This window comes from Oreochromis aureus, linkage group 4 (assembly GCF_013358895.1).
Source record: "Oreochromis aureus strain Israel breed Guangdong linkage group 4, ZZ_aureus, whole genome shotgun sequence".
NCBI lineage: Eukaryota > Metazoa > Chordata > Actinopteri > Cichliformes > Cichlidae > Oreochromis > Oreochromis aureus.
The window spans coordinates 17004588-17024040 of NC_052945.1; the positions used below are offsets into that span (position 1 = coordinate 17004588).

The 19453-nt window shown below is 38.5% G+C and overlaps 3 protein-coding genes across 4 annotated transcripts; 1 reads left to right on the forward strand and 2 right to left on the reverse strand.

Annotated features, from left to right (window-relative positions):
* Positions 1 to 1118: 1118 nt before the first annotated feature.
* On the reverse strand, positions 1119 to 7215 carry kdelr2a (KDEL endoplasmic reticulum protein retention receptor 2a). Of its 2 annotated transcripts, none has more exons than XM_031730628.2 (5): positions 6824 to 7197; positions 4728 to 4828; positions 4472 to 4630; positions 4103 to 4355; positions 1119 to 2395 (listed from the first exon to the last, which is right to left on the reverse strand). In XM_031730628.2, the coding sequence occupies exons 1-5, from the start codon at positions 6912 to 6914 to the stop codon at positions 2361 to 2363; spliced, it is 639 nt and encodes a 212-aa protein (XP_031586488.1). In that variant the 5' UTR covers positions 6915 to 7197; the 3' UTR covers positions 1119 to 2360. The 2 variants fall into 2 exon arrangements, with proteins under 2 accessions (XP_031586488.1, XP_039467584.1); XM_039611650.1 differs by lacking the exon at positions 1119 to 2395 and adding an exon at positions 2403 to 3673 and having other exon boundaries at positions 6824 to 7215.
* A 1333-nt stretch (positions 7216 to 8548) lies between these two features.
* si:ch211-139g16.8 lies at positions 8549 to 10142 on the forward strand. Its single transcript, XM_031730627.2, has 6 exons — positions 8549 to 8818; positions 8924 to 9220; positions 9310 to 9407; positions 9509 to 9556; positions 9762 to 9872; positions 10002 to 10142. Exons 1-6 carry the CDS (start codon positions 8734 to 8736, stop codon positions 10053 to 10055), a joined length of 693 nt encoding a protein of 230 aa, XP_031586487.2. The 5' UTR covers positions 8549 to 8733; the 3' UTR covers positions 10056 to 10142.
* A 535-nt stretch (positions 10143 to 10677) lies between these two features.
* Positions 10678 to 19181, reverse strand: mfsd13al (major facilitator superfamily domain containing 13a-like). The gene is made up of 7 exons (XM_031730624.2): positions 18675 to 19181; positions 16884 to 17198; positions 16372 to 16800; positions 15678 to 15832; positions 15491 to 15574; positions 14860 to 15003; positions 10678 to 12283 (listed from the first exon to the last, which is right to left on the reverse strand). The coding sequence occupies exons 1-7, from the start codon at positions 18840 to 18842 to the stop codon at positions 12142 to 12144; spliced, it is 1437 nt and encodes a 478-aa protein (XP_031586484.1). The 5' UTR covers positions 18843 to 19181; the 3' UTR covers positions 10678 to 12141.
* Positions 19182 to 19453: the final 272 nt, after the last annotated feature.

A 19453-nucleotide genomic window follows, 5' to 3' on the forward strand; every position in this document is an offset into this window, starting at 1 on the left:
ATACAGCCACTCATTATAACTGCTGGAAACGGTGTCTGCTACTTGCAAAGGCTATGTCGTGGACAGAAGTAGAAATTAAAAGGAGGAAAGCAGCATGGTTTACACCAACTCTGCTTCAACCACCAAAAACAATTCTCAAAATATCTAACTTTCAAAACAATAAACTGAAGATTTTGAATTATGGGCGGCAAAAAAAAATCTTTTTCCAGTGGCAGAAACAAGCTCCCAAACCAACCCTATTTCAGTACAAACAGGATAGGAAGGGCTCTGGTACATTGCAACCATGCTTCCAGTACCATCTCCAAAACCTGGAAAACCTGCTCCCGGGTTGTTCTTGGAAGAGTTACTGGGACAAGGATGAGAAAGTCCAGGCTGAGGCTGAACAGACCACGTGTAATCAACAGTATCTTCAATTCAAATATATGAAAAGTAAGAGTCAGTGAGTGATACGGAAATCCTGACAAATCCCATTTTGTTTAAACTGTATATGCTGGAATTTTATAGCAAGTAAATGCTGCTTAACTTTCCCTCACATGCTCTGTTTTGTTTGGTTGATTTTTAAGCAATTCTATTCACTCTGTAGCAAGTATATGAATTACTTTGTGCAGTAGCCCTAATTTTGACTGGGTTGGTGTTTGGAACATGGTTAAACAATCATCAACTAAAACCTTTTCATTTTATACACAGGACATATGTGACTCCACAAAGACTTAAGGCTGGCCCAAATTGTACCCTTTGCGTCTTAGGTAAAATTTACACCTTTTATCACATTGTATGGGAAATCCCTGGAGTGTCCCCGTTTCATTTTAAATGACTTAGATAAATTAAAACTACATGAGGCTCAGAAACACTTGATGGTTGACAGTCACACGCCAGAAACTTCTGTTGCTCATCTTGAACTGTCCACAGCCAAAGGTGTGGAGGATCTTAGGTCTTTATCTTTGGCAGTTCATCTCCCTTTCTTCCTCCATTTCTTTCCTTTTGCCCCCTTCTGGACCTATTTTTTCTTTCTCTGGTTATCATCATTCGTCCCTTTGCTGATTATATATTTAACCAAAGACATTACGATTTTGATTGGAAAAAGGAAAAATAAAAATCACTCACACACACACACTAGATATGATTCTCATAAAATCTTTAATGGAGGTGATAACATGCAAAAAAAAAAAAATTCAATTATTTAGGAATGCTACTATAAAAAGAAACAAGAGGCATTTAAAATTTAGCAATGCACCCGTTGGTGACCATCGCACCTTCTTAATAACTGAGCCATACAGGTAACAACTGAGATGTGACAATGTGCTGGAGGATAAACAGGGAAGCATCCCCAGTGTGGGAAAAGTGGCAGTTAGTTTTGTCCCCATTCCCAACATTTCAGGATTCACGTAACTGGCACGTCGCCACCGGAAGGCGTTCATGAGTTTGTTGCCGGGGGTGCAGTGACAGTTTGTGCTCTGTCGACATCTATAAATGTGATGCAGCATTTATTCAAGACTGTGTGAAGCTATATAACAAAGTACAGTGAGCAGAAGAAAAACCGTTACCAAGCATCCTTATTCGAGACAGCCACCATTGGGAAAATACTGATACCTGCGATAAAATGATTGCTGGCATTAAAGTCATTCATTTCATGGGTTACTTCTTGAATTTAAGATCAAACTATTAATTCTGTTAAAATGCTCATTTAGAAAGCCATGTTTTACAAAATGATGAGCATGCTGGTGTGAAATTATGTTGACCTCTTTAAACATTACAGAAAAAAAAGTGGATACATGTATTAGAGGATATACATACCTTTAAAAAAAAAATGCAAAAGTAAAAAGAATTAAAAAAAAAAATACTGTGAGAACTTTATCAGGCACTCTGATACATCACTCTTTATCTCACGCTTTAATAAGACAGTACATTTTGTGCATTTCATTACCAAGTCAAACAAGGTACTTATCGAAGTCGACCACCATGGATGATTTAAAAAAAAAAAAAAAAAAAGGAAATTTAAAAAACTTTAAAAAAAAGAAAAAGAAAAAAAAAAGAAGCGCATACACCTCACATGTAGAAAAACCAAAAAAACCAAAAAAATAAAACAAATCCTTTTCTCCTATTTGAACAGCAATGGAAAAAAAGCTTAAGGCAAGATGCTGAACACAGAAATCCAAAAGTTGATCTGGGCTGATCTTTGTTCAGCTCTGGTGTTTGTTGGCATTTACCAGTTCCATCAGTAATCATCAAGAAGACTAGTGTTTTTTCCCCCGATAGTTGGCTCTGTCTCAGGCGTCCTTTACTACAGGTCATGAGAATCCATGACTTCCTCTCCACACCCCCTGAGTCTGCTCGGAGTCGCTGTCTCCTTCCATGCATTTTTACGCTGGCAGGCTCAGCTTCTTGCCTTTCAACACTGAGGGATATAAAGTTAGACGGTCATCAGGTGAGAGCCATCTTTATTCCTGCAGCCACACTTTATTCCACTATGCACTGACACTACACATGTAGGATCTCTTAAAAATGGGCCATTCCTCAGTCTGTGTTCCCTCTCTGTGGCTCAAAGTCTTTGAGAAAACTGTCTTTTAAAGATGAGCCAATCACTAATGACACAAATTAAACATTAATTTTAAAAGGAATCATTTTCGTTTCCAGCAACTCTCTCTTTTGTATTCAAACAGAGTGATGTTACCTGATACAAGCTTTCATGTCAAAAGGTTAATTGATGATTAGAAAAATCCTTTAAACAGCAAACAGAAAGATGTGTGAGCCCCCAGTGGGCGAGAGCAAAAGGACAAGTACATCCAACTGTGTAGTTTTGGGCAGCCGTCACATTTGATGAATCCAAGTGTGAGTTTTCAGGAAAAGCCAAAGATTTTCTGGGTGACTTCAAGCTTTTGCACAGCAATTAAGAACACCCTCTGGCTCTTTTGAGTCAAACTGTTCCAGGAACTATGTGATGGATCCCCGAGCAGAGAATAAAAGTTCCTTTGACGTGTTGATGAATGAAAAACACACATATTTCTCATGTTCAATCCACTTGCTAATCATTTTTTATATGGATGCTTAACACACTTGCCTTAAATGCCAAAGAGCCCTGGTTTATTTCTAGGAAAGGACACAAACCCAGCATCAGGAGGGTCACAAGCTAAGGGACGAGCCTGATTAAATGAGATTGCGATTGCGTCAGGAAAGGCATCCAATGTACTGAATCAAACATGCGGATCCATCCGCTGTGATGACCTCTTAAAAGGTCAAAAAAAAGGGAGCAACTGAAAGTTCCAGATGAGGATCATAAAAAATAATCCAAGTTGCCGCAATCAACAAGCTACAAGTAACAACTAACAACCAACAAAATGAGATCAATTTAAAAAAGGAACTTAAAAAATATCAACTAAGTTTAGTTAAAATCTAACAAACTTACAAAAAACAAATTTGAGTTTCCAAAGATCTCTGTAGTGACAAATGAGTGTCTCCACAGATGCAGCAGTTTTCTCTAATAACGCTGTTTAAACAGTGAATTGGTGTTAATGGCTCTGAAAGCCCTTCGACAGACTGGCGAGCTGCCCGGGCTGTATCGTGCCTTTTGCTTTGTGCCAGCTGGGATTTGCTCCAGTCACCCTCCAATTGCTCCCAGAATTAGATAAGCCGAAGGAAATGCATGGGTGAGTTTTCAAAGCACTATAATTTGGCTCTGTAAAATATAAAGAATATTAAATAATAATAAAATACAAGTTCAATTGATGCTAACAACCATCAAACCAGCTGGGAATTTCCAAATCATTGCACAACATCTGCTTTATGCCTTTCCGGGGACACTTGATTTACAGTAACGTAAGGAATTTTGTCTTAAACAGCCATAACTTGGGAGAAATTTCTTTTAGGAAACTTGCGCTGCTGAAACATCAGATTAGCGTAGGCTGAATTCTAGGATGAGGTTTTTCTAGGGAACAAGACACTGGATGTTTACACTCATCACTTTCATCAAATTTAAGGAATGATTTCAGGGCCAGTGAGGGCACAAGGAGCGACTACATCAACTAAAGTGTCCCCACATATTTCACGTCTATATAAATAATAACAAATTAGCCAATATCTGAATAATATCGATGCTTAAACCCACCTTTGGTGACATAAAGATAGAAGAAGTCACAGTAGAGGACAGTCTGGACCACACCAGCCACTATGGCAATCATGTCAAAGAAGCCCTCAAAGTAGAAACGCCAGATCCAGTTGAAGAGGTAAAGGGCCCGATACAGCCCCAGGCAGAACAGGTAGTGGGTGGTGATCGTCTCAGCCTCCCCGGTCTTGCTGATCATGAAGAGCTGAGGCAGAATTGCCACCGACTCCAGATAGATGGAGAACGTCCACAGGATCTGAAGAAGATGTTTACATATTCAGGAACACAATTTTACATTTATTCCCAAAGTGTCTGGTTTGGAATAGATCATGTGCCTCACACTTTGACTGTGATACAGCAGTTTGAACTCACCTCCAGGGGAGAGAAGTCGTGGTTAATGAGAACAGAAAGACCCCCGACAGGAACCACCAGGAACTCCACTCTGAAACTGTCGTGGTTTCCATCGTAGGTGGCCCTGAACTTCGCGTAGATTAGGTATACGGTGGCATATGCACAACCGATGTAGATCACCTGGTAAACAACAAAGAACAGCCTGTCACTGAAGTGTTCTGGGAGAAATGGTGAAATCTATGTGAAAGTCAGGGCTGTGTGGTCGGCGGTGTCTTACCTTCATGGATGTGTTATACAGGGAGATGAAAGAGGTGAATAGATCCAAGTAACGTGTGGTGAACACGAGAGCAAAGAGAATTTGGCTCTTTCCAGAGATGCCTTTAAGAAAAATATCAAGCAGAAACACAGTTTAGGCTGACATATACCTCAGCAGTTCACACAAAGCTTCACAAACAGCCAGGGCAAAACACAAATCATGATTTTTCTTTATTGAACAGTGACATCTGCTGGAAATAAGATGAAACTCAGAAGTCTCAAGAGTTTAAAAAACAAGTTTCTTTTCGTTTGGATTCATTGCCCATGGGACTCCAGTTTTTCCCATGTATTCCAAATACATGGAGATTTTTTTTTTTTTTTTTTTTTTTTTGAAGAGGCTGTGAATTGTTCATATCTGTGAGCATGAGTAAAACTGTTATCAGACTTCATGTCCTGTCCAAAGTGTACCCTGTATCTTGCCATGATACAGGGTACACATGATGCAAGAACATGATGCACCACCTCAAAACCACAATCAGGTCCTAATTCTCCAGGAATCTCAACTAGTGTTTGCTCGACATTCTTCCTGATAAACATCGGGGGTTTTCAGCAAGTGCCATCTTCACACTCTGTGGCATGTTTGAGTTTGGCCTGTTCGGTTTGTCTTTTTAGATTCTACAACAATCTGAAAGTTCCTGAACAATGTCAAATGCTTTGATGCATGTTCTTTATATTCTTAACTGATATAACACTTTTTAAGGGTACTTTGGGTCATTGTGTGATAAGAGACGTGGGAAAAAAATAAATAAATAATAGGAGACACTCTTTATAAACAGTCGTGTTTTTCCAACCAGTTTCCACCAAGTAGACAATATTCAAAATTATGGGTCATTAAAATCAAGGACCTCAGATCAGAGGATGTTATATGTTAAGAGTATGTATATTCAGAAAAAAAGCTAATTATTTGTATGTTCACTGTATGTTGATGTCAGGGTGAGTGCATATCAATTGTCTTTCAATTTTAATGACAGACCAGTTGAATTAACACGCTCTCAGATTCACTGTGAGTCATCTCTTCCTCAACACAAGTTAGATTTTCTCTAGGTTTCGTTTCGTTAGGGATTTCCATAAGGAGTCGTGTAATAGTGACTGTTAAGACCTTCTATACGTTTTAATAAATCAATCAATATTTTATTAATTCCTTTAACGACACAAAACCTCCAGATCTGTCCATTTTAACACAAAGCTACATATCATCCTTCAGGTTTTAGCTTTTCACCCAAAACGCATGCGTCAACCTTTTTAATCAATCACAAATCTTTATCGAAAGTGGGACACAAAACTGCCCCCTTCCCGTTGTGACTTTAGATAATCATAGACTGCATCACTGCTACCTATGTTGCTAGTTATTATTATTGATGCCTAAATTTTTATGTGAGTCTATAAGCATAAAAATGCATTTTTAATAAAGTAAAACTTTGTACAAACTCTTTTTTAGCAGGTTTGCTACTTCCGTAGCGCTTTCTAGAACGCCACGTCAGAAGCCAGACAAAAAAAATCGAGCCCCTCACACTTCTGCAGTCAAACTATCCGAGCAGGAGTAAATGGATGTGAGGTGGAGGTGCTAGTGCTGAAAAGTAGAAGCAGAAACTGCAAAAAGTTAATCTAAATATATGTGTTAAAGGTTCCATTAATGTGCTTAAATTAATGTTCCTAAAGCAGTAGGAACCTAACTGACCGCACTCAATCCACAGCTCGGAGAACAGTTAACTACAAAAGGAATTCCTTCAAAGTTAACCGTTTCTTTGATGTGTTTGCATTATATTTTCCACCAACTTTAACATTTCACTGTCTAACTGCAGCAAATTTAGTAGTAGCTTGTGATGGGGATGCAGGCAGCACTTTTTAGCTGCTATCATCAGTTAGCCCATTCAGCAGCTATTAGCCGCTGCTTCAAATGAATGAAGAGGAAACGTTAGCATTGCTAGGTGGGTAGCTTAGAGGTTGCTGCCTTAAAAGAAGATCAGATTTTTTATCGATTAACACAAGGGAAACGGAACTAGTGACATTAGAAAACCTCGCTGTAGCATCTATATTAAAGCTATATCCGGTGCTCACCTGCACACGACCTGCTTTTCCATATTTTGAGTAGCAGGATGATGATGGCAGCCAGATGAGAAAGATCTCCTGTGAGCCTGAAGATGTTCATAGCTGCGAAAAGAAAAATAACAGAGACACAGCTGAGGCGCTAACGTAGACTTTGAAACGGGTCACGCTTGATGCTGCCTGGTGTGAAGGATTCTTCTGGTCAACTTGGAGGCACAACACACCGGGATTCACGGGCTTGAAAATATGGCGAGAGTGCAGGTCGACGTGGAAGGGGGCGGGACAAAACACATAGACAGATTTGCATTGGACCAGAGAATGAGTGACAGCAGGAGAGGACCCGCCCACAAAGGCACGACGCTGGGAACATGAGCCCTAGTCGAATGAGGAGGGTCATCAAAGACTTGTAAACCCCATAAACCTAATAATAACTGGTTGTGCCATCCTTGGTAGCAAGAACTGGCTGTTGATATGATTTTCTTTTCATGAAATGCTGTCATAAAAATGTTTTACTGGCAAATGTAAGACCAGGCTTTGTGATCTTTTTGGTTATCAGTGGTTTTCTCCATGGAATCCTCCCATGGATGCCATTTTTGCCCAGTCTCTTTCTTACTGATGAATCATGAACTCTGACCTTAACTGAGCCAAAAGAGGCCTGCAATTCTTTAGATATCGTTCTGGATTCTTTTGTGATCTTGTGGATTAGTCCTCAATGCGCTTTTGGGGTAACTTTGGTACGCAGGCCACTTCTGGTAAGTTCACCAGTGTTCCAAGTTTTCTCCATTTGTGGATAACAGTTCTCACCAGGTAGTTTACTGGAGCCCCAAAGTCTCAGAAACTGCTTTTTAACTGTTTCCAAACTGATAAATGTCTATGACTGTTCCTCACCTGTTCTCAAATTTCTTTAGATTTTGGCATGGTGTGCTGGCTTTTTGTAGCCTACTTTACTGTGCCAGATAGGTATTTCTTGAGTCAGCAGGTCTGGCAGTAATCAGGCCAAGTATATGGTTAATCACAGTTAAGTAATGATTTAAAAGAGGGAAGTGGCATGAGCGTCTGGCAGTACTTGCTGTCAAAGTGGGCACAACCTCATAATTAGGTTAGCGGGGCAATTTTTCAGGCAGGGCTGAGTAGGTTTGGACAACTTTTTTCCCTTGATAAATGAAAAGCATCATTTAAAAACTTCATTCTGTATTTACTCAGTTTGTGTTTGATTATTATGAAATGTGTAATGTGACAAATATGCAAAAAAGCCAAGAAGTCAGGAATGTGGTAAATCCTCTTTCAAGGCAGTGTAGATGCATAAATAACTAAATGTGGAGAAAAGGAAATCAGTGAAAACAAAATTCATAGAATTTACTCTCTTGTGTTGAGCACGATTGCTTCATATTTCTCCAAACCAAAACTACAGATTCAGCTTTATTGACTTTCACTGAGTTGTTTATTTTCCGCATAACCCCGCATAATATTATCACTGCTGGAATCCTGTCACCACTTCTCTACGCATTCTCAATAATTCAAACTACTGTTCTACCGTTCCTTGCGCCATCACGTGTGCACAGCATAAGTTGACATTTGTGTCTAAACGCAAAAATGTTGCCCATGTTGGGTAATAACGGGTGACGGGGCTATTTGTGATTTCCCATTGCCAGTGACACCAAACCTTGCAATCCTTCATTTAAGAGCGTGAAATCCAGGGTTAAATGTATTTACACTTTAAATAGTAAATATTATTAGTACAATAGTTCATAAAATCATGTTACCATAAACACACTAAACGCGTTGAATTTATGCAAATCCATTAATTGTGCTGTAGAGCTGCACAATACAGGAAAATAAGAAGGAACTAGTAGAGTTGAGGAAGTTCAGTCTACCACTTCCCATGTTGTCAGCCATTAAAAAAACGCCTGATACAAGGAATCATGAGATCATTCAGAGTCTTTCAAGCCGCAGACATGGACCGGTTGTTTTGGCTTTCTCTCCTGCTCGCCCACCCGTTGGTCACAGGTAAGATCATTTTCATATCTTTGTCGTCTGTAAATAATTCCTCTAGGAAATATATGTAAGACTGGGTGTGATTCATATTGATTCTCTTTTGCCTGTTTATTGCAGCTGACAAGGATACATGTCATGTCTATATATCACAGTCAAACAACATAATCTGGAAGAAAATAGGGGAAGAAGCTGTTTTCAATTGTACAGTCATTTCCAGCTGTTCAGTAAAATTTTACTGGTTCAAAGAAAACATCTCTCTACCGCTTAATATGAGTAACAAGTACCCAGGAGGAGCGTCTTTACAAATTAATTCACTTAAAGCGAGTGACAGTGGGATCTACTTCTGTGCCGCAGCAAATCATACTGGGTGCTGCACACCGTTTGTAGGGGAGGGAGCAACTCTTGTAGTGAGAGGTAAGGACTGTTTAGAGAGAAAACTCATTTTACAGTCATTGAAATAAGGATAACGCCTCCACTTCATTTCTTTCTCTTTTTTTTTTTAGAAAATGCTAAAATAGTGATGGGAAGAATTTTGTCGGTATCATTTGTCCTCTTGGCCGTCTACAGCTTGGCTATAGTGACGCTCATCTTTCTAAAGAAGGTGAATCACAGACACGTTTATTTTAATGTGATCTATTGTGCAAGCCGGACTGAAAATCAGTTTGTGCTGACGTGAAATTAACCTTTCCCTTTCTGTTCTAGCATGGCTGGAATATGAACGTCTGCAAAAAGACATCCAAAAACGACAAGGTCTCTCTCTTCTGTTTTAATTTATGTTTGATGAGTCCATTGTTTTCTAAATAGGGAAAAGCCCACAGATGCAACAAAAAAAAAAAAAAGAGGAACAGGAACAAACTAAACCCTCTGTAAATACCAAGGCAAAAAAAAAAATCCTAACCCCCCCTCCAAAAAAAAAGGCTTTATAATAAACTTTTACTCCTCTTTTCCCTTATAGAAAAACGCAAATAAAAAAGTACAGTTCCAGGACGTGCTGAAAGAAATGCACAAGAAGAGAAACATGGAGAAAAACAATCAAACAGCAAGCAGAAGCTCTTCTGAAGCTGAGGTAAATGTTGTTGTTGCAGCATGTTGAGGTTGGATTTAGTCAAACAGACAGATTGTGTAACTTCTGCCGCAGGATGTCTGTAGAAAATTCAATTTAACTGTTTTTGACCAAGTTTTAATGTCGTTTCAGGCCTCGAGCAACGACCTGCAGCATTCTTCTGATGACATCTATCAAAATGTCTAAGCTTCATTCAAGGAATTGATGAATTCAGACCTCCATCATCTTGACGGAAAGGAAATTGTAAAGCCATTAAACACCGGCTGGATTATGCTGTTCCGAGTCTGAGGAAACAAGCAAGTGTGCAAAGGATGCAAGTCATTTGTGCTTGTTGCTTATCTTTTCTCATGAAATGAGACATGAAAACTACAACACCAGCGTGGACCAGGCGACCCTTTCCTCTCTAAACGTTAAGGCTCTTACGCAGCCCGCCTCTCACAAAGCATTCGAAGTTCTGTTGGTCTCCACCGCGCTTCCACAGCTTCCTTCTTGCTCATAACAACTTTTTCCAAGGATTTTATTTTCAGGACTTTCTGCAACACAAAAGGGGGATAATTAGATGATCCACATTAGAGGAATTACATCTGAATTTCACTTCTACAAAAAACAAAATGTTACACCTTTTATTGCACGAATCATTAATCACGATGATTACTGACAGTGAACTGACATGAAATGATAAAGCCATTTCTCATTAAAGGAGTCATGGCACTTTTTTGATAGCGCTTAATGTTTGTTACATTATTGACCAAGAATTTCTTAAAAATATTCTTAAAATCGAATCAAAAACATAAACGTACCACGGATAGATTTTTTTACCATTTTTAATTAGAAACAATACATTTATAGAATCTGATACCAAAACATAGAACAAAATACAGCACATGTCTGTATGTCAAATACAGCTTATGTTATAATAGGAAAAGAGAGGGCATTGTTTCTCTTTAGAGAAATCACAGTAAACTTATTTATTAATTCACATTAAGGCGGTGTTTACCATTCTGATCCAGCTGCGAGGCATATCCCATCCCCTAAATCTCAATACATTTTACATTAGAATGTCCATTCATACACTGGAATATAATCCTTAGATTAGTTTTCACCATTTACCGAAACAGCCTTCATTCAAAGTCTGCATAAACTGCCCCATTTGGGGCTTCTCTCTACTGTAAACTATCAAATACGGGTGATGTGAGCCACTTGAATGATATTTTTTTTGTAAATCTTATTAACCGTCAGGTTTGGGACATTGGGTAAAATAAGGTATTTCATTAACAGACAAAATGTAATTATTTGTTCTTGATGAATACCTTTCATCAATCATCATTGTTGATGCCAGAGCTTGTGAGACTTGAGTTTAAGTGTCAATAATTTCTGATGTTATGTGGCCACTTTATGCGTCTGCATTTGTGAAAAGCTAAATGGAGTGTTTTTACCTTTTTCTCCCTCTCTATTATATAGATGATATATAAAAGCATCATAAACAGACAAAAAAAAAAAAAAGAAACAAAACATTTTTTGTGCACAAAATGATTAAAAAAAATCAAAGTCGAGACTTAAATGATAAAGTCTTCAAGAAATAACCACACGACCAGTTTTTTGTTCCAGATATGCGAAGCTGTTAACTAAATACTTCTCTTCAAGTAGATGCTTGAGTTTGTGTTTCAGTTGACTCTTTGAGGATCTAGAATGTCTCAGCAATTTGTTCTCATTGCTAAAGCAGCGATCTAATATCCAACTTCAATGTTTGCATGAGTAAAGTTACTCTAGTTTAGTTCAGTGTTTCCTCAGAACCTTTTGCCCTTCAGAGCGTCCACCTTATAATGTAGGATGCTGATAAGTGTAGCTGAACAGTTGGTGGGATTCTGTCATTAAAATATATCTCAGACTAACAAACTATTATAATGCTGAATTTGTGTCCCACCCAACCCAACAACCAGTAAATGTGTAAGAATGGGAAGTAAAATACCACTTTTAAATTAAAGTGGGATAAAATATAGATATATTTGTACCCAGATGAAAACTGCCATTTAAAACATTACTTCTTTCCACTTCAAATATTTAAAGCCCCTTGATTTGTTTGATTTTAAGATACTTGATGATTTACAGTTGTTCCCTGTTAAAATTTCAATATATATCAATATATTCACTCATTTAAGTATACAAAAATACTCATTTTAAATTACTCATTTACAGATTAGTCATTAAAAGAGTCCCCAGATCCCAACTACAGGCAATTAAACCAGTTCTTTGAATACTGAGAAAACTGATGTTAGCCATCAATATACTTTGTGTCAACTGTGTGACTGTTGCGAATGGAAAACGGCCTCCAAGCCAAAACTTGCAGAGCAGCGACACACATGGGCACCAGGCAAACCAAGTAGAACATGGCTCTGTGGAGGCTCTCCAAGGCACTAAAAACAAGGACAAACAAAGTGTTGGTGTAGTTACATTTATTTACAGCTGAATCATCCTGACTATCACAATGCTAATTACGGAAACTGCAAAAGCATGCCTGTGCATGTTGATTGTGACTTGTTTTTAATATCACTATGAAAAACAAGATTATAAATGGTATAAAGAGGAATCAGTGGACGTAAAAAACCAAATAGATCTGAGATATTTCAAGAGTCAGTTTATGTGCAAGGACTCGCTGCGAGCCAAAAGCACTCTGCAGACTCCTCTAAACAGTTTATGACAAGGTCTTGGCTCTGAACGATGTCAATGAGAAACACTATCCCTAATATGGCCAATCGCGCTCATGGCTATGGCTATGAGCACGATTTAACCACCCACTGGTTAAATGTTATGTTTACGAGGGTTGCCACTTAGAAGAAAGGTGGTCTTATTTTTATTTCCAGGCAGTGGATCAAGTGAGGACCTGCGATAAGATATATAACAATTAATTGAAACTGTGACCCATACAAAGCAACTGTAGGAGAGCCCAAGAAAAAAAAAATTGTAGATGGAAAACAAATGTTTCAGTGGTTCAGATTTTAGAAAATTATATAAACAGTGACCTTAGAAATAAAAAGGCCAAATCAGAGAGGCTGTCTCTTGAAACTGGTGTTTATTCAGTCGTTGTTCTCCTTCAATATAAATGTGCCTCTAGATTATCTGAAATTATAAGGGATCACAGTGGTGGATTTTAGGTGGTTTATTTAACTAGTTTACAATTCAATTTTTTAGATTAGCTTCTTATTCTGCATTTGTTTAAAATCTAAAATATCCTTTAAATCCATCAGGGTCATTACAGTTTATTGGTCAAAGTTAGATTGTTGTTACATGGTGCTATTGTTTTATACAGGAACTGTTTACTGATGGATTATCTACATTTCAATAGAAAAACAGGTTATTTATACTATAATAGAGATGGACCGATCCGATATTACGTATCGGTATCGGTACGATACTGACGTAAATTACTGGATCGGATATCGGAGAGAAATAAAAAATGTAATCCGATCCATTAAATATCAAAAAAGCACCTCACAAAACTTGCGACACGGCGTAACTGGGCTCATAACCGTAGCACATCGGAGCAGTGTGGGTCACGTGACATTTCATCTCCGAGGAAGTTATCCCAGAGAGAAGTAAAGCAAGTGTGTAAGTTCATCTGAATGTTTGTAAAGCATTCCCATGTTAACAACCGATATATGGAGCGAGTGCCTCTTGATACTTCAATCATGAAACTGATCAATGATCAGCTGATCGGCTTTTCTGTCGCGAGTCCGTCTCTCTTCTTTGTTTTTGGTCCACTTTGCACCAGAAAGAGGAAACCAGCGGCTGAACAACAGCAGCACGTTTAAGCTTGATAAGCTGTTGTTAGAATTTATTTAATATTACTTTCTACACCAGGATCCTTTTCTACGCAGCTGACAGCTGGTAACTGTACAGGGGCGGATCTAGCAAAGTTTAGCCAGGGGGGCCGATAGGGCATGAACAGGGAAAAGGGGCACAAAGACATACTTTTTTTTTCTTATTCTTATTTAAAATGTCTAGCTTTTAATAAATAATTATCTGAATCTTACACCCAAAGTTTTAATCTGATGTAAAATGTATAGAAGTCCATTACTGTATATAGTAACTGTTAAGTCTAATATACCCTAGTAAGCTATAGTACTTTTTCCTTTGGGAAGGTACCATCTGTGCAGTTTGCAATTCTGTAGAAGAAAGATGTTGAATCTATTTAATTATTCTTGAAAAATAATTTATTTCTGTGCATTTTTTTTTTTTTTTTTTTCACACTGCATCAAATTAAAGTTGATTACGTCGATTAAGCATCATGAGGTGGAGGGTGGTTCCCTTTTTTTTTTTTTTTTTTTTTGCTGGGAGTTTGCAATCCTATTAGTTAGGTTGCTTAATATTTCTGCTAAGTACTCTTTAAAATACCAGAATAGGGAGGATGGAGCAGGTTTAAGTTTATTAGATTGATCAGTATTGCTGAACTATGAAATATTTTGGGTGCAGTGTATTTTTTTTTTTTTTTTTTTTTTTTTAATTTACATACAGGTATAACAGAATAGCTTTAGTGTTGTTGTTTATGTAAACTTGAGTATGAACTTATACAAAATGCAGCAAGATATTAAAAAAAAAACAGTTTTATTGATTAAAAAACACACTATATCGGATTCATATCGGTATCGGCAGATATCCAAATGTATGATATCGGTATCGGTATCGGACATAAAAAAGTGGTATCGTGCCATCTCTATACTATAATGGGATAAACGGCTGCAGGCTTAAAGCTGAATAGTAACTGAACGCTTTGGAAAACCTACTACATTAAACAGGTATCAGCAGCTGCAGCAACTAAGGCCCTCTTATTTTTTCCTCAGGTTTTTAGTGTTTACTGTACAGCAAGTTATGACATAAAGTATTAACAGACAGACTTAGGACACATGTAATAGATTTATGCGTATAACCTTAAAACCAGCTTCAAAAACATTTGCGTCCATTAAGTCAACAAGAAGCAAGAAACTCTCTGTACCTCGGATCTGAATCCTTTGTGACATCCTTCAGCTGTTCATACCCAAACTGGTTCAGGATATTTAACACTATCATAGGAGCCAGAGACTGAGCTGGCTTTGTGAACAGTGCATTTGTTCCAAACACCATGGAAGAGAGAGGGGAACTACATGAGGCGAGGAAGAGAAGAAAACGCATCATCACACATTAAATCATAAACTTGTTTCATTGCATGTTAGTACATAGATTTGTGAGTGCTTAAATGAAATAATATTGCATATTTTCCTAGTTTATGAAGTAAAATCACGAGGTTTTAAAACAATGCTGTAGCAGCCAGAGTTAATGAAGTGGTTTATATTTAAATCTGAGTAATGACTGAATTAGTCATTTGTGCTGACGTTCATATTTATAGTCATGATAGTGACACAAGTCAAAGGGATGGCAGGGTTAGTCTGCAGGCCCAACAGTTTGGTCCATCTCTGAATAAATACTAAATAAATACTAATAATATTCCCATCGAACGCAGCTGTTCTTTGTTACATATAACTGACAGAAATAGTGCACAGGGTAAACGTCTCGCCTGATTAAAATTTTGGCTTTGTCGGTATGACATAAAGGACAGTGGTGACCAAACTGTCGACTGTGTTTCTTACCTGCGCTTGTATTTCTGCAGGTCAGTGTCAATAATGTCAGCCAAAGGCAACCCAAAAAGACTGAAGGAGGCCTGAATTATAACCCTGTATAAAACACAGAAACCGAAAAGAAATAAAATCAATGCAGTATAGTAATAAAAACAAAAATTACATATCAAGACAAACAAGCCCAGCAGTAACTTCTTACATGTTAATGGTGAGGAAAAACGCCATGAAATAATAGTGCTGAGGACCAATTGCTAGCATGACAGCTGCCATTCCAGCCTCCACATAGAAGATGAAGAGGATGATCCTGTAGTAGCCAAGCCTATGCAGCAGACTCTGAGAGCTCAGCACTAAAAGCTAAAACAAGGACAGTTGGGAACAACACATTGGGTTAGGCAAAGCAGATGATTAAAAAGTATTTTAAAACCCATTTCCTTTTCGGTGCTTTCAGGTGTTTATTTAGACCTCTGACATTTGAGCAAGGTGGAGAGTGGGCAGCCGAATAGCTCTATTTATGAACTATGGGGTAAACCAATATAAATAAATGGTTTTAAGTAGTTATTGCAAATATTTCTGCCCAAAATACTACAAAAACTGTTCATTTAACATTGCCTATATTCCCCGTGTTTCAACCTTGTTCCAAATTGAGAACTGAAAACTGGTACCGCTTGAGAACTGATTTCAATTTTTCCAAAGCATGAGAATCATATGTGTCGGAGCTTACCAATTCCTTTATCAGTGCAGTCAGCAGTAAATATCAACTGAAACTGATCTTTTTACCTCACTGTTCAGGACATGTGACTTTAATGGACTAAAGCAATCAGTGTGGTATTTTGAGGCATTTATTCTAATCTTTATGGGAAAAAAACTAAAACGCTAACACTGTGGGACGATACCTGTGGACAGATGAATCCTGCTCCATACACGATGCTCTTTGCCAATGATGGAAGCACATCAGGAGGAATCAGGTGCTCAGTAAATATCATGGTGAAATTATTGAAGAAGGCCAGCATGAACACCTGGAAGAAGTTCATTAGTACAAATAGCTGAAAGTCCCTGTTGGTCAGAATTTGCCACGTCAACGTTTTCAACGTGGAGAAGGAGCATGCCGATGGATGCGAAGTCTGATCAACAGACGTGAGAGCATCCGATTGAGATGCTTTATTGTCAAAGCGGCTCTCGCTGTGGAGGCCTGTGTAGAGCATGCAGCCACAGCTCAGGATAGCAATCAGCACAGTGAATGCCTGAAAGGCCAAGAAGTCTTCCATGTTGTTGGACACCACACCACAGAAGAGGACACTGGATGAGCCAATGAGAGAAGCCACCTGGGAAATAAATAAGAAGGGATATGAAAAGAATGACGTGCTTAGGTACATAGAGAGAATAGACGTCAGGATGAAGGGCCTACCTGGTTGTACTTTATGAGTCTAAGTCTGTTCTGATGATGGCTGGAAATCTCTGCAAACAAGGCACATTGTGCCAGCAGCACAAAGGTTAGCATGCCATCGAAAGCACACAGCGCTACTGTCAAGTGTAAACCACTCAACCAGTCACCAGGGGTGTAGGAACGCCACGGGAACCAGGCTAAAAGAAAAGCTAGCGAGTAGAGGGGAGCGCCGTACAGGATGGAGAGGCGTCGCTGAGAGCAGCAGGGTACCCTGGAGTTATCTTGCAGGTAACCAAAGAGAGGGTCATTAACTGCATTCCACACCATGTACACCACCTGTGGATAGGAAGTATGTAAAAGTATTAATAAAAAAACAACAAGGTAATCTGTCAGAAATTTTAAAAGAAGTAAACTTTAAAATAAATAAATAAATAACACAGGAACTTTACTGCCATTTAATTGTTTATCCATTGGTTAATCACTTATGAACTCGTATTATGAATGACAATGTTGGAGGTTTTTAATCATCAGGAAAAGCTGTAAAACTTATGAAAATAGAGTTAAGCCCAAAACTTAGGCCGTCCTTTGCATTTTCCAGATCTATCCCTTGGTCCATATCAAAGTCTTTACCAAGCTGATCCTTGTCTTTGTAGCTCCTGGTAGTCCTCATTTCATTATCCCACCCATTTTGTGCAATATATCAGTACCACTGGGTGCAAAACTGCCTCACCGCATAATGGTATGCATAACCACCACCATGTCCAAAACTGATGGAGCATTCTTAAGATTGAAGGTCTCAACTTTACTTCTCAAAAAATACCTTGCTACTGTGTCCAATTATTTGCCTTGTTTGACCAGGTTAGGATTAAATCTTTTTTTGGCTTGTCCATTTGAGCAGCTGCAGATTTCAGTCTAACTTGAAGATGCAGACTTTGGAGCAGGGGCTTTCTATCTCAGTTGACACAATCGCAGCCCATGGCCATGCAAAAGTCACTTCACTCTGGACGGTGACACTGGTGCTCCAGCAGTTTCCAGTTCACGGTAGCCTTCAGCTTTGGTGGTTTCCGAGGTGTTCCTGAACATCATAACCCATTTCCTATCATCTGAGAGTGACAGTTTGGGTGTTCTTCTAGACCTCTGCAAATTGCATTTGAATAACTTGTTTAAACTGATGATCTTGGAATTTGCATTTGTTTAGAAAAGTTTCCAAGAGACCTTCCCATCCTGTGTAAATCAGCAGTTTTCCTGCTTAAATATTCACTGAGCTCTCTGGACTTTCCAATTGTTCTGGGTATTTGTTATTCCACTGAGTGCCATCAAGCAAATCCTTTTTATGGTGGCAAAGAGCAATTCCACAATAGTGGAATTTTAAAGCGCTTTGGGTGCCTAGAAAAGCGCTATATAAATGCAATCCATTAAAAGAGAAACTACGTGTAGTATTCAATTGTGATCAATAATCCTTAGGCTACTAAAAGAAGTCATTCCTGGGCATGAATGTTAGACATCGACATCAACATCGGCTTATATTAGCCCTCTTGACTGCAACTGGCTGAGAATTTCACAGATACTGAAGTGATTTTATGATACATGCAACATCTGCCTGTACCAGTAGGTTTTAAATGCATGAAACAAGCAAAATCAATGCATCAGCATGCATGCTTAGAAATTCTTATGGGTAATCTTTTCTTTTTGATGCTTTGAAGAATTCAGAAGCCGGTTGTTTATTATTTTAAGCAACCGGCTCTTTAAATTGTACTCTACAACAGTGCAACTCACAGGTATTGTACAAGAAGGACAGGTCAACATACTCACTTGTGATTGGTGAAACGCTCCTTCGGATATCTTGTACCTATTCAGGAAGAGTTTCACATAGTAGAAGCTGAAAATATTGTTTATCATGCTAGAGCCCAGAGTCGTCATGGCATAAGCCAGCGCTGCAGGGTTCACCCCAAAGTTTATCAGGTGTCGGAAGACATTCATTGTTCCGACGCTCGAGACAAGTTTCACTTTCACGGTCACGAGAGCTTAACCAAGTTACCTGTGTCTCTAAACGAGCAAGGAGCTAGCAGGAGTTGTTGTCACCTGCAGCACCTTTTTTACGCTGCTGCTGTTTAGCATTGCTAATGATACTGCTGTAAGAATAGCAAAATTCAACAGGGCTGATGAGACGGATTTTGTTCCTGTTCACTAATTCTCATGAATGTACACTTGTTAGAAAGTAGCACTTGCTAAATATTTACCCAAGCATTGTAAAAACCAGAAAATCTACCCCAACGAAGCTGTTTTGAGAGTCACCGAGAGGCGGGACTTCAGGATAAGAAACACGATCTGATTGGGCGTAAAAAGTTCCTTCCTTATATTTACTGCTTCGTAATTTGTCAATACAAATATCCATCAGGCAACGTGGGACGTTACGACAGTGAAACCCGTTTAAAATATTTAACTGTCATTCCTTATTGTAACTTTATTTAATTGTGCATAAGGATAAAAAACAAGTAAAATGTGCTCAGTGCGTTTTTTAATTAATCAATTAAATTTCGTATATGCTATTTCTGCCTCCTGCCGGATGCTGGGGTGATTTGCCACGTTGC

Bases quoted from the DNA above. Each gene is read 5' to 3' on its own strand.
- kdelr2a (XM_039611650.1), bottom strand. From the start codon at position 6,914: ATGAACATCTTCAGGCTCACAGGAGATCTTTCTCATCTGGCTGCCATC. The intron at 4,631-4,727 runs GTAAGACACCGC...GTTGTTTACCAG, and splicing joins TGTATAACACATCCATGAAG to GTGATCTACATCGGTTGTGC. The intron at 4,356-4,471 runs GTGAGTTCAAAC...CATCTTCTTCAG, and splicing joins ACGACTTCTCTCCCCTGGAG to ATCCTGTGGACGTTCTCCAT.
- si:ch211-139g16.8 (XM_031730627.2), top strand. From the start codon at position 8,734: ATGAGATCATTCAGAGTCTTTCAAGCCGCAGACATGGACCGGTTGTTT. The intron at 8,819-8,923 runs GTAAGATCATTT...TGTTTATTGCAG, and splicing joins CGCCCACCCGTTGGTCACAG to CTGACAAGGATACATGTCAT. The intron at 9,873-10,001 runs GTAAATGTTGTT...ATGTCGTTTCAG, and splicing joins GAAGCTCTTCTGAAGCTGAG to GCCTCGAGCAACGACCTGCA.
- mfsd13al (XM_031730624.2), bottom strand. From the start codon at position 18,842: ATGAATGTCTTCCGACACCTGATAAACTTTGGGGTGAACCCTGCAGCG. The intron at 15,833-16,371 runs GTATCGTCCCAC...TCCTTGTTTTAG, and splicing joins CAGGATTCATCTGTCCACAG to CTTTTAGTGCTGAGCTCTCA. The intron at 15,004-15,490 runs GTAAGAAACACA...CGCCTCATGTAG, and splicing joins CTGCAGAAATACAAGCGCAG to TTCCCCTCTCTCTTCCATGG.